At 39.7% G+C, this 13,278-nt stretch overlaps 1 protein-coding gene across 1 annotated transcript in view; it reads right to left on the minus strand.

The window, feature by feature from the left end:
- prkg1b (protein kinase cGMP-dependent 1b) overlaps positions 1-12,968 on the minus strand; it is a 109,259-nt gene extending 96,291 nt beyond the window's left edge. Inside the window, exons 1-2 of the mRNA XM_007545294.2 lie at positions 12,193-12,968; positions 6,358-6,524 (exon numbers count right to left, since the gene is read on the minus strand). Coding sequence (XP_007545356.1) covers positions 6,358-6,524; positions 12,193-12,497 — 472 coding nt within the window. The 5' untranslated portion in view covers positions 12,498-12,968. The remainder of the gene's footprint in view (positions 1-6,357; positions 6,525-12,192) is intronic.
- Between the last annotated feature and the right edge of the window lie 310 nt (positions 12,969-13,278).

Raw genomic sequence — 13,278 nt, forward strand, 5'->3', positions numbered from 1 at the left:
TATAAATTTACAAGTCATTCTAATCTTTTGTTGACATGCATTGATAAACAGGAAGTCATGGATGAGTTTTAAAAGTACAGTATAAATTACAGAATTGGTTCAGTTCAATGTGGTTCATTAAAAAAAAAACGTGTTCTTAATAAATGGCACCAAATGATTTTGTAAAAGGTTTTTTTTTTTTCTCCGTAGGAAATTGTATTGCTAAATAAAAATGAATTAAAGGTTGGATTCTCCCTGTGAGAATAAGCTAATGTAATGAAAGATTAATTTATTTTAGTTATAGTATACTTTTATGAGGGGTTGCTGACACTCCTATGGTCTTTTTTTTGTCCCACGTTTTCTTTCCACTAAATTTTCCATTAACTTGCTTGAAAATCCCGCTCTGTTAACTGTCAGGTTCTTTATTCATCTTTTGTGACTGACCTTCCTTGAAGAAGGTGTCATCAGTCTGTCTTCCCCGTGGTTGTTTTGGCAATAAAATAGCCTATTTTTACACATCTTTACCCAGGGTTCCAATAAGCGTGTGAAGCACTTGTACTCCCATAAACTTAGATTGGATTTGGATTCAGATGATCACAAAGATAGAAAAATCACAGCATTCTTATTTACCGCTAATGTTAGCAGTATTATTGTACCTCTGTTGGCTAAATTTAGCCACGCCGTAGATGTTCTGTGACAGATAATGGACCATCAGCGCCATAACCAGACATTATTGGCTATCATGCCAATAAATGACACAACTGCCTTGGCGATGCTCGTTTCATTTGTGAGGAAAATGATGTACACAGTGTTCAGGTGACGCAGCTGCACGTTTGACAGGCAGACATCCTGTCAGCATGTATTTAAAAGAGACTCTGAAGACCTTGATACAAAGTCGACCAGTGAGCTGCGAACGCCTTTCTGGATTTGTTTAATGCAAAGCAAGCCTGGGGACGGCTACAGTGAAGTCTGCAAACAGAGCGCCTGGGAAAAACGGAGAAAAAGAAGCATGACGGAGAGAGAGAAACAAAAAAAAGATGGCAGTGTTTGCTCAACATAAATATCCTCGATCCACCCTTGGGGATTATGAAATGAAAAACAATTAACCAAACAATTAGCATAAAGTGGAAAATGACCAGAGCTGAATTTGAAGCCCCGCTTCCAGCTACGTTACAGTTCAGTATTCTGTCTCTGTCCAGGATGAAACCACAAAGCCCCTCTACAATTATTTCCCCTGCAGATTTGAATCATTCTTTTCTCTCTTTCTGTTGAGCTCGATAGGAACCAATTCATCATGCCAGTGTGACACTTGTTCACTGGTGACCTACTATGACAAGTCACCTCTGCCACAGGCATCTCCCTCATCATGGGGGGAGATTGATATACACTGACTACAGATCCAAAAGGCTTGATGTTGATGCTTGGGCTATATTTGCAAAGCGTTTCTTTTTGATGACTCCAGTAACATTTCCCCAGGCGTAATTAACGATGATGTTGCTTCTTATGGCTTTTAGAGAGAAAGCCCAAATTTATAAAAAGAAAAAAAAAATCCATCTCTTATTTTTTCTCTCTTTTTTTTTACAGCGCCCAGCTCTTTTCCATTTGCCGATATTCCATATCGAGTCGCAGGTGTTCAATTCGCAGAAGGGTTTTGCATGGGATTTGCATAAACTCTTTGCATATTTGACTTCTCTCTGTGGTCAGCTGATAAGGTTCGGTTTTCCAGAGGTACAGGAAACGAGACGAAAATGTGAGCAGAAGAACAGGATGCATTTTCAGCAAATAATCTAACTTTAACCATGCTCCTACAAAGTGACCACAAAACGCGCTTTGAATTGCCCGTCTGAGTGTTACTTGTTTTGAGAGTTCACACCAATATGTGTGTACAGCGCGTTGAAAAATGTAGAAACCCCTTGAAGCTTTTCACATTTTATCACTTTGCAAACACAGACTTCCATCCAGGACCCACCCTGTATTTGGTTTCATTCATATCCCCCTCAGCCCTGACCAAATTACATTAAACAACTAAGCTTTGTTACATACAGCATGATGGCACCACCACCATGCTGTACTATGGGGATGCTGTGTTCAGGGTTATGTGCAGTGTTGGTTTTCCTTCCTGTATGCCAAAAAGTTTATTCTTGATGCTATGCGACTGGAGCACCTTCACTTGTTCGCTATGCCTGCTTGGTGACTTGAACTGTAAGAAGGTATTTTAACAACAACTTTTTTTAACAACTCTTACATAAAGGGTAGCTACAAAGTACATAGTTCTTAGCTGTCAACAGATTCCCACACCTCAGTTGTAGCTATCAACTACAGTTGCCATCGACCTCCAGACAACTAAATTAAACTCAGGTACAATTTATTCACTAATTAGGTGAGGTTCGAAGGGAATAGGTCACACTTTTCAGGTTTTTTGTTGCAATAATTAAAAAAAAAACATGAGTACTATTTGACTTCATCTTTATGTGTTTGCGTTAGCATTTGAAAATGTGACAAGGTTCAGTGGGGTGTTAATAGTTTTAGCATGGCATTATATGCTTAACTAGCAGCTGTCTGCATACAAACAGTTCCTACCTGCTTTCCAACAAGACTATTTTAACCAACGTTTGTCTCAATTGAAGAAACAGACGCCCAGCAACAGATTAAACAATCAATTGTCATGACTGATTCTCCTAAATAAAGTATCAACCTTTAAATGCCACTGCCTCCACACCAACCAACAAGGCAGGCTTCTCAATTCCTCTGGTTTATCCGAGTGTCTCTGCTTGATCACATTTTGAGCTTGTCTTTAAGTAACGGAAAGTCACTTAATACGTTCTGCATTGCTGAATGTATTAAGTATTGCATTTGAGTGGTACTATATGGGCTAATTTCTTTACTTTATGTCATAAAGTGAGCAATTTGACTTCCAAGAAAGGAAATTAAAAGATGAAACATCACTTTCAGCACATCAAACTATGTAATTCGGTTTTGTTCCAAGAGCCTAGAGAGAGGAGAAAAAAAGAAAAAAAGAAAAAAGAAAGACCGCACTCGATTGCCCATAAACACTTAATAAGTTTTCACTTGCAGGTTTTAACTGGCTTGTGTGGATGTGGGTGAATTGAAAAGCTTTCCAAAGCATACTGATTTGGAATTTATAACCAGCAGCAACAAGCACAAGATGCATAGCACAGTTAAAATATAATAATAATAATAATAATAATAATAATAATAATAATAATAATAATAATAATAAAGAAAAAGATTTGAATGACCTGGAAGGTGAAGCCTTGAAAGATTAATGTTCACAGATTTTTCAGGAAAGCAGATAAATAAATCCCAATCTCTGCGTGATGACCTAAGACCTTTATGAATATTAAGCTGATTCCGAAGTGGATGTGCACTGTTCAAGTATGCAGTGACACCTGAACTATGACACTTGATCAGTCAACACAGGAAAACATGTTCTGCATGTATTTAATGCTGCTAGTTTTCTGGCAGCATTCAGGTAACAGTTGTAACTTCTGACCAGCATTTGTTACTCTGGTGCATTAACACTCACTCTCGCCTGAAATACTTTCATTAGAACAGCTTATTGGCAAGATGTGCCGCGGTTGTGTGAACAGTGGCAGCAGTGAAGAGAAACTGCTATGACTCTCAATTTTCTACACATAATCAATCTTTTAGCATAGAATAGGATTTGAGACTATTTTGCAGACTAGAAATACAACATCAGTGGTGAGGAAAGCTCAGCAGCACCTTCTCCGATTCAACTGCTCAACAATTGAAGCTTTACTAACACACGCAATTAATGTTGCGGCACACGGGATGTACAGTGTCTGACAAGAAGAGACTACAGAAAGTGATCAGATCGGCTGAAAAGACTACAGGCTGTCCTCTGGCCCCTCTGGATGAAACTGCAACCTGTTGATGAACGCACAAATATTGTAAAATCATTACGGACCACTTCCATCAAAGCCACCATCTGTTCAGCCAAATGTCCTGTAGACGGAGGTGTAGGAACAGGACAGAAACAAACACGGTGGGAAACGACTTCTAGACACAAGCCATAAGAGCACTACTCTTATCTTAAGTGCAGTGTAGTGTGGTAGCTGTAAAAGAGTTGCTGCAAGAACTTTGTTTTCCACAATCCATGAAGTTTCCTAACAGCAGCAACATTTGAAGCTAAAAAGAAAAAATCACTTTAACATTACAAGTACATCTAAAAAAACAATAAGAGTATTGTGAAATTAAATAATTTTTGTCAATCATTTCAGAAAGTGAACATTATGCACAAAGGGAAATATTTCAAGCTTGTTTATATATAAGTCTGATGATTGCGACTTACAGATAATGAAAATGTTAATAATGTAATAAAGTGAAATATTGTAAATTCATGGTGTCACACTAATCAGCAAATTAACTCAAAATACTTGCAAAGGCATCTCACTTGTTTCTTAGTCATGAGGAAGAAAGCTGACTGGAATAATGTCCAGAACATAGTCGCCGACGCCCCTTCACAAAGAGGTCAAGCCACAAAAGGCCGTTGCTGAAGAAGCTCGTTGAGTTATGTGTTCAAGCATTTCGATAGAAAGCTAAGTGGAAAGAAAAAGTGTGACAGGAAAATGTGCACAAGCAACATGGATAACGGCAGTCTTTGGTGGAGCCTCACAAGGAGTCGATTGAGGCTGGACTCAGAACACCAAGATCCACTTTGCACAGACCAATCCTGCACACCAGCTTACCAGGGCTAAGGGGAAAAAGAACTGGACTGTTGTCCGGTGGTCCAAAGTCAAGTCCTCTTTTGAAATGAAAGCACATTTTGCATTTCATTTGGACATCAAAGTTCCAGAATCTGGAGGAGGAGTGGAGAGGAACATTGCTTGAAGTTTCCACAGTCAGGGGTGCCATGTCGTCCACTGTTGGTCCACTGTGTTGTTTGAAGTCAATGCAGCCACGTACCAGAAACTTAATAGCACTTCATGCTTCCTTCTGCTGACAAGCTGTAAGGAGGTGGTGATTTTATTTTGCAGCAGGATTTGTGTCAGCCCACAACACCAAAGGTACTAAAGCTGACCATGGCGTTATTGTGCTTGTTTGGTCAGCTAACTGGTCTGACCTGAATCCTATAGAGAACATACAGCAGGTATTGTCAGGAGGAAGATGAAAGACACTGGACCCAATAAGGCAGATGACCTGAAGGCCGCTATCAAAGCAACCTGGGCTTCCATTACATCCCAGATGCCGTAATTTATGCAAAAGGAAAACCAACCAAGTAGTAAGAAATGCATAAAAGTGAAAATGCTTGTCAAAAGCCTGACATTTCTGTCAGCTGGGATGATGTTCCCAGGCTTCTCGGGATACCAGACCACAGGACATGTCTCAAAGAATTAAACTCTTTCCCCCAGAGGGCATTCACAAGCTGTAAACTTCTGTTTTTTATATAATATATTGCTGTTGGAAAAATTGCCTCTCAGAGTGGCCTTTCAGCCTTTGCACTCATGCCAGCCCAAGACTCATCCTACTCTGGATATTGATGCTTTCTTATTAATTTCTGTGAGCACTTTCACAAAGTCTTTTGCTGTTATCCTGTGGTTGGTCTGCAGATTTTGCACCCAACAAATATACATCTATGAGACGCAGAACACATCTCCTAACTGACTACAGATATTCAAAGTTGAGTATAGTCAGATCTTTTAAATATCAATTGCTATTTATGGTATAACCATGCAATGGGAAAGCTTAGAGAAAGTATATTTCACAAATATTATTCTTATTTGAAAGTGTTCGGGGTGAATCTGTAAAATGAGTAACAGGAACTTCAGTGACGAGTGCTCAATCTTGTTTTATGTCTTCATCTCGGTCAGTGTCCGCCAAGTTCTCCTCCCAATAATGATCAATCACAGCTTCCACACATTGACTGAGACACTTTTCATTAAGGTCAAATCTATTGTCAGGGACAAAGACTCAATGAGCGTTTAACTGAAGCTCCTCTGAAGCCGCCCTTCCAGAGTCAAAATAGACATTGTGCTCCTTTTGCCATGCACTGTGAGCTCATGGTACACTTCTTTTAAAATAAAAAGGTCATCAAAATGATGCTGGAAATGAACGAGTCAGTGGGTGCACATCATACAGAATAAAACCAGAAAAATCATAGGTGAATTATAATGTGACAGCCCTTGAACACTTTATTTTATGTTTGTCAAGCAGAAACATAAAGAGAAAAAGAGGTTTGTTTTTTTAAGAGTTCGTCCACACCTCTACACAATCTTAAGACTCGTTCTGCTTTTTACATCCTCGTTTTGTAAGGGATTTTTTTTTTTTTTTTTTTTTTGCTTAAGCTAATTAGGACCTCAAGATGCCCGATTTACTTCTGCACAAGTGTCATTTTACCTTCCATGACATACACCAGCGAGCCCACGTCGCCTTCCTTAATGATGCAGCTGTCCTTCCCATACTCCACAGGGTACATGCAGTCCACGATCTCCTGGATCTGAGACAGCTCCAGGTTCTTCATGAAGTCATTGTCCAAGATGGCTTCTTTGATCAGATCCTTGGACCTGGAAGCAAAGCAAAACAAAGCTATAAAAAATAAAAATAAAAAAAACATTTGAGAGGTGGCTTAAACATTAATCTAGCTTTAGCTTTCTCACACGTATCAGGATTTTATCTAAGAGACCAAAACAAAATCTGCCACCCCCATGTGTCACCCTGGAAATGGTGGGTTTAAGATAATATGGAGTGCTTTTCAGTATGCATAGTGTTCTCCATGTTCATGAATGAGTTTAATGTTGGTCTAATCTGATCAAAAGCCTTAAGGTAATTGGTTTTCATTTGGTGTGGAACGTGTATGCATTCCACATTGTTTAGATTTTTGATGGCTAAGCATGATGGAAATCATGTCTCCTTTACTTTCAATTACAATATTTTGAATTGAAATTTTGCAGTAGCAACGTAACAAAACAGAAAAAAGTTAAAGGCTTGTGAATGCTTTTGCAAGGCGCTGTACCAGATTCACATGACCATCAATAAAACGATCCAATTAGCACAATTTAGTGCTAATTAATTTTGCTTAATTAATATTTTCAAGGACACTGACTTGTTCAACATGTAGCTTTCTTTCATTTGGTAATGACTGTCTAAATCAAACAGCACAGCTGCTTTTCAAAAGCAAACCCTCATTAGACATCAAGGTAAAACTTGCTGTAACCCCTTTCAAATACAAGATAATAAATGACTAAATCCAAGCCTCAAGGTAAAACAGTTGTGGATATTCAGGATGCATGGCTGAAAGCCAAATTAGCCTGCAGGCTGCAGAGGAAGAATTAGTCTTCCCTACCAGCTTTCTCCGACCGATTCGCAAAAAAATGGAAGAAAATCAACCGTAAAAACTAATATGCAGCTGCGTGAACGTTTTCTCGGAAAAGTCAAAAGGAAGCCAGGGTAAATGTATGGCAGCCACGTAATGAAAGGGAAAATTATCCCTGAGATCCGAGAGTACACATTAAACGGCGCTTATCTCACCGAGGGGCGATACTTCTTCATGAAGAATGTCCGCACTGACAGCAGGTGAATGCAGGCCAGGTGCAATGAAACACAAGGCCTCAAAGGAAACGCCGGTCTGATACTCTCCGATTGAAAGAGGTGAAGAGAGATGGGAGAGATGACGGGGTGAGCGGGAATCGCTCGTTCATTGAAGTATGTCATCACCAGCGTCTGAGCCGCTCAGCCAAGCGACGCACGGCTGCTTCTGACAGCATGTGGGCTAAATGAATGAGGTTAATAATTAGCATCTGTGTTAATCCAAAGATGAGACCACTTCTACAAAGACAGGAGGCCTTTCTGACCTAATAACCTAGATAAATGCCACCAATCCACAATGAGTATGAATTATTAAAGAATGTGGACCACATCTTGGGTTGTTTTTTTTTTTTTTAGCTTTTTGGCCTTTCTGTGTGCATTGTTTAGGCTGATCATGGATCACTTATAGCTAAAAGGGCAAACAACCTGGAAGACATTTATAAAGCAGCTCTCACCGAAATACCAGCCATCGGCCGAAATGCAAACACAAACAGAACGTCAAGCTACCACATCAGCAGTGCCCAGATTTATTCCCAGTCCTGTCCTGAGCTCTGAGTCTGTGTTTTTAAAACAAACTCCTCTGCACATTCGTGTGTTTATGATCTTGTGTTTTATAGGCACTTCTCGTCACGTTGAACATTTAAGGTAAAAAGAACCGGCTTGTCCATTCTGAGAATTTAAGTGTTGAAATCCTCCAACTTTTTTTTCTATCAAGCCAACATTTCAACAGCGATGATCAGTACATTTTCTTAAATAGCCGTAAAATACATCCACATGCAAAAATGCGATATGCCATTGAAAAATGTAGAGCAATCAACATTTTTAATTTAGTGGATTTATTTAGTTGCGAAACAGAATGCCATGCCAAAAAAAAAAAGATTTTTATGTTTGAGTTGTCACTTTTTGCAAATCTTTCATCAATCAAGTACCCAATCTGCTGCCACATAAATGGTTGAAAAGTGTTGCCAGTCAGCAAGACTAAAGTCTTCATGAACTGACTGTCAACACAACAAAGTATCTCAAGAGCAACCTCGAAATGCGAGTCTCAAACATTCATGCAACATATTTGCATTTATTTGAAGTCTGTATATTCTTCTAAACTGATTTACGTTTCTTCTCTGCTTACATTCATCTTCTAGACTATTTTTTTTTCCTGAGAATGAAATGTATTTTTATTTTATAGTTGTGGTCCCACATGGCATTTTTTGATTCAGAATTCATCCTAAATTGTACACCCCCTTCAGTCTCTAAAAACTGTTTCTTTAGTGTAGTTGAAGGTATTACATTTGTATCACGAGCTGAAACTTTAAAGCCATGTCAAAAAGAAGAAGAAATCTGAAAGGGGGAAAATATTTTTCCACAGCATAGTAGAGGATTGCAGCTACTACTACTACTACTGTACCTGGATGACCCCAAAAGACTCATTAAGTCTGCCCTTGATAGTCTCACTATGCAGCTGCAGGAAATTTAATAAGAAAGGACTGATGTGTTGCAGCTGTTTTATATTCCCACTCTTCAATCTTTGTTAAAACCTTTGTCTTTCTTGGCAGACGTGGAAGATTGCTTGGATTTAATCTTGAAACTTCCTATTAAATTTTTCGGGAGTAAACTTTAATAAAAAAAAATATATATAAAAAAGCTTTTTTGGCTCTGATAACACAAACCAAGATGGTGATGCTTAAAATAGTTTTAATTTCATGCTGCTGTAGACTCATGATGAAGTGAACTAAATTACCCTGATCCAGCTGTAAGGCTTTTCTTTCTTTTTTATTTTATTTTTTCTGAATTGACCTCCAGTGGTCTGGAAACGAGTTTTGTTGACCCTGTTTCTGTTATATTTCCACCAGTGAGACCTCCAGCCTGGCGGTCCTGATTGCAGCCATTGTTAAGCAAACCTCTTCCAGCCAGACCCTATAAAAACATCTGCCTCCCTCGTCTTTGTGAGAATGACATATTTGCTTTCATCTACCAGTAAAGTTGAGGCTGAGCAAGTTCAGTCTTCCTTAAAAGGAGAAAATATGCTCTTTAAAAAAGAAGAAAAAAAAAAGAAAGAAAAATGAGCGGGAGAGGCTGACAGAAATGAGACAGGCAAAACGCGGTATATGGATAACGTATGCGTAAAGAATGCTCCACGGGCCTCATAAAGAAGATGAAGTGTGTAAGAAGTGGAAGAAAAGCACAAACATTTAGCCAAATGCAACAGGCATTATCACTGGACTACTAAAACAGCAAAAACATGATGGAAACGCTGCTTTTGCTTGAGGGGTGCACTTGAATTGCTTATCATTTTGTCAGCTTGGTACTTTTAAAATCAATGATAGCAAAGTCGCTCTCACAGAAGAACGAAACTAAATTATTTAGAGTAGAATATGGGACGATGTGATCCTACAGTGAGTTTCTCAAACAGTCCTTAGAAAAGTTAAAATGAAATGTTGAGACCTAGCTGAGGAGATGACACTGTCTTTTTAAAGAGAGGCATGATCACAAAGACTGCAAATTGTACAAAAGAAATGACAACTACACTTTAAAAAATATATGCAAAAGAGCAATCTTTAAGCATAAGCAAAACAACAGCGGCGTGAACGTCAAAAACAGTCATTTTGACTGACTGAACTCCTATCTTCATTTTATTAAAATAAGAGAAGCATCATGTAAACTGACAAAGATCGCAGCCGCCCTGTTTTCCCTTGATCCATTCTGACAGGTGAGTGGCAGGTCAAAGACGAATAAAAAATTGAATTTATTTTAAATGTGTCCAAACTAAGAACTCCCACCTTTTTTAATCTACAAAACAAATCAATCAACAACAAATGCTTTGATACACGTATTTTTTTTTTATTTCACAAAAATCTGTTAAAGGTGAGGAATGTATCCTTTGATGCATGAAGGAGGGAAGTCTTGTAATTCCTTCATTTTCTGTCAGATTCAAAGCATCGTCTTGATCAATGGACCTTCAGTATTTTTTTTATGTGGATAAAAATATGTCCAAACCAGTCAAAACTGGAGTCACACTAAAGAAACCAAATAAATAAATAAACAAACTTGAAATTCCTAAAAATAACCAGCTCTTACGGGATTGTTTGTCTTCAGCACATTATTATATTATAAGAAACAAGCACTGCACATTTTAATACCTTTGTTTTTTGTTTTTTTTTTACTAATTTTGTTCTGACAGATTAAACAAACATGTATTTTATATTTCATATTAGGAGGGATAAAATGCAGTCTAAATGACTAATGATTAATTGTGCTCTGAATCAGAAATTCCTGACTAGTTACCATTTTCATTAGCTATACCATAGTGCCATTATTTTTTCTTTGCTTACACTGTATAAAATACTGAATAAATGTTTCAATAAGAAATAAACAAAAAATAAAGTTGTTTAGTGCACAACAGATATAATTTTCTTTATTTTATTTTTGTTTTGTTTTTGTTCTTGTGCTGCTCACCCCAAGCAACATGGCACCCAGGGCATTGAGCCGCATTGCTGAGATGACAAATTGGCATCATAGCAAAGAGCTGAGTGCAGGAGTCAGAAAACCATCAACGTGCAGCACAATCCTCCAGGTTCTGGTCATTTAGCCGAGCTCAAAGTCATTGTCTCACTAAATGTCTCAGTCAATTTTTACGGATGGAAACACATGTGCACTCGTACAATAAAAGGCTCAGGGTGATGAATAATCATCATAATGAAGTGGTCACTGATGTGTTTTCTGCTTCTGCCGTACGCCAGAATCAGACGGATATAAAAATAGAAATTCAAAGAGAAAAAGTCTGGCTGGTGTTTTCTCCAGCACAGAGCTGACAGGCGTGACAGAGAGACTAATAGCATTTTTGGTGTTCAAACAAATAACACCTTTCATTTTTGAATCTGCTTACAGGTTTGTTTCCAGGCATCTCTGAATCTGACACAAGGTCTCATTCCAAAATGTGACTCATTTCCCCCCTTTCCGCGCAGTTTCACATTGAAAGCACACACACACAAAAAAAAGTTATTTAAATGATGTGTGCTTGAAGAGTGAAGAGGACTCTTCCTGTCCACCTTCCACAAGGAAGTGCAGAGCTCAACATTGGCTGAAACCACACACACACACACACACACACACACAGCTGGGATATTCAGACCTCTTCTTGGAGCAGAGCAGGGGACACTGTTTGCTTGAGAGTTTGAGAAGAATGAGACCTCTAGAGTAAACACGAACAGGGATGCTATTAAACTGCCTGTCACGTAGTCAGAATTTGTATAAAACAGATGGCGGTACATTAAGCAGAGCAGCTACCATTATCTATCGTGGGCAATTCATTTTCCTGCGTATGGTTTTAATATGGAAAATGTGGTCGTTTTGCTGCAAAAAAAAAGAAAAGAAAAGAAAGAATTATCGTTTTTTTTTCAACTTTCATTTTCTGGGTAAAGAAGTTGCAAATATAATGTATTTGTGCGTGAGTGCGATGAGTTTACATCCCTCTCTGAGCACGCTCGTTCCTGTGTGCGCTACAGGTTAAGCACCTGCTACGCCTCACGCAATATTACGCACAAGAATCCCACAGGTGGGGGGAGAGCGGGAAAAAATGGTAAAGCACACAAACAGAGCGCGAAACCGTAGCATGATTATTATCACGAGTATAAGCCGATTCTGGACACCTACTGTGGGCTTTTGGCGTAGAAAGGTAGGGTGACATGGCTGAGGTCCTGGATGTCGAAGGCGGTGGGTTCGGCCGAGATCGCCTGCCTCTTGGTCCGCTGCTGCTCCTGCAGCTCGGTCTGCTTGTGGACCTGCTGGGTCGCCGGCTTGATGATGGAGCGGTATTTGTCCAATTCGTTCTGCAATCTCTGTATGAGCTCGTCCTTCTGGTCGAGCTCCAGCTCCAGCTCGTCGATGAGCGCGTCCCTCTGGCGCAGCTCCTCGATCTTCTCCTGGAGCGCGTACTGGAGGTCGCGCAGCGTGCCCATTTTAGTGCGACTTTCCTACAAGTTTATACAAACGGTGTTCAGCCGGGTCTTTATCCTCTCTCCTCTGCCAAGCGGCGCGCAAACTTTATCCGGCATGAACGGACTGGGAGGATGCAGCTCCTGTCTCCTCTGAGAGGGGGGAGGATTCCTCGGTTCCAGGCAGATGCTGAGCATGTGAAGGTTACCGGCGTAGTTGGGGCTTTCCCTCTTTTGCCATAAAATTTATAAATCACAATTGCGCAAATAAGTTTCCTCCTCTCTCTCTCTTTCTCTCTGTCTCTCTGTCTCTCTCTCTCTCTCCTTCTCCCTCCCTCGGCGATGTGACATTTGAGGACCGTCCTCCCCGAGTGCGTCAAGCTGCGACCCGGAGAGAGCGCATGGCGAGAAGGGCGCCTACAGGAATCTGTGGCGCGGTGCAGTTTGATACACCAGAGAGAGCGGCGCTTTGTCTCACATGAATAATGAAGTCAGTGAAAAAGCCACAATTCGGTCATCATACCTCGGCAACTTGCCCCGAGGCCGCCGAGTTACAAATAGACGAGTCTTAATGGAAGCTGGAGGTGATGGAAAACTTAATGAGCCACTGTGCAGAAATGAGCAGCTGCTTCTGCCTGTTGTGTTTGTCTGCGTGAATTTGTCGAAATATCTGTAACCGGGCCCAAAGCTGAATATCTCAACTCAACTACACAAGTGATGAATATTAAGGCATGCAAATAGTGTGATTTTTTATTTTTATTTATTTATTTATTTATTTTTGTGGAAACTGATGCTTCAGGTATAG

Source organism: Poecilia formosa, unplaced genomic scaffold (assembly GCF_000485575.1).
Source record: "Poecilia formosa unplaced genomic scaffold, Poecilia_formosa-5.1.2 Scaffold12, whole genome shotgun sequence".
NCBI classification, from domain to species: Eukaryota; Metazoa; Chordata; class Actinopteri; order Cyprinodontiformes; family Poeciliidae; genus Poecilia; species Poecilia formosa.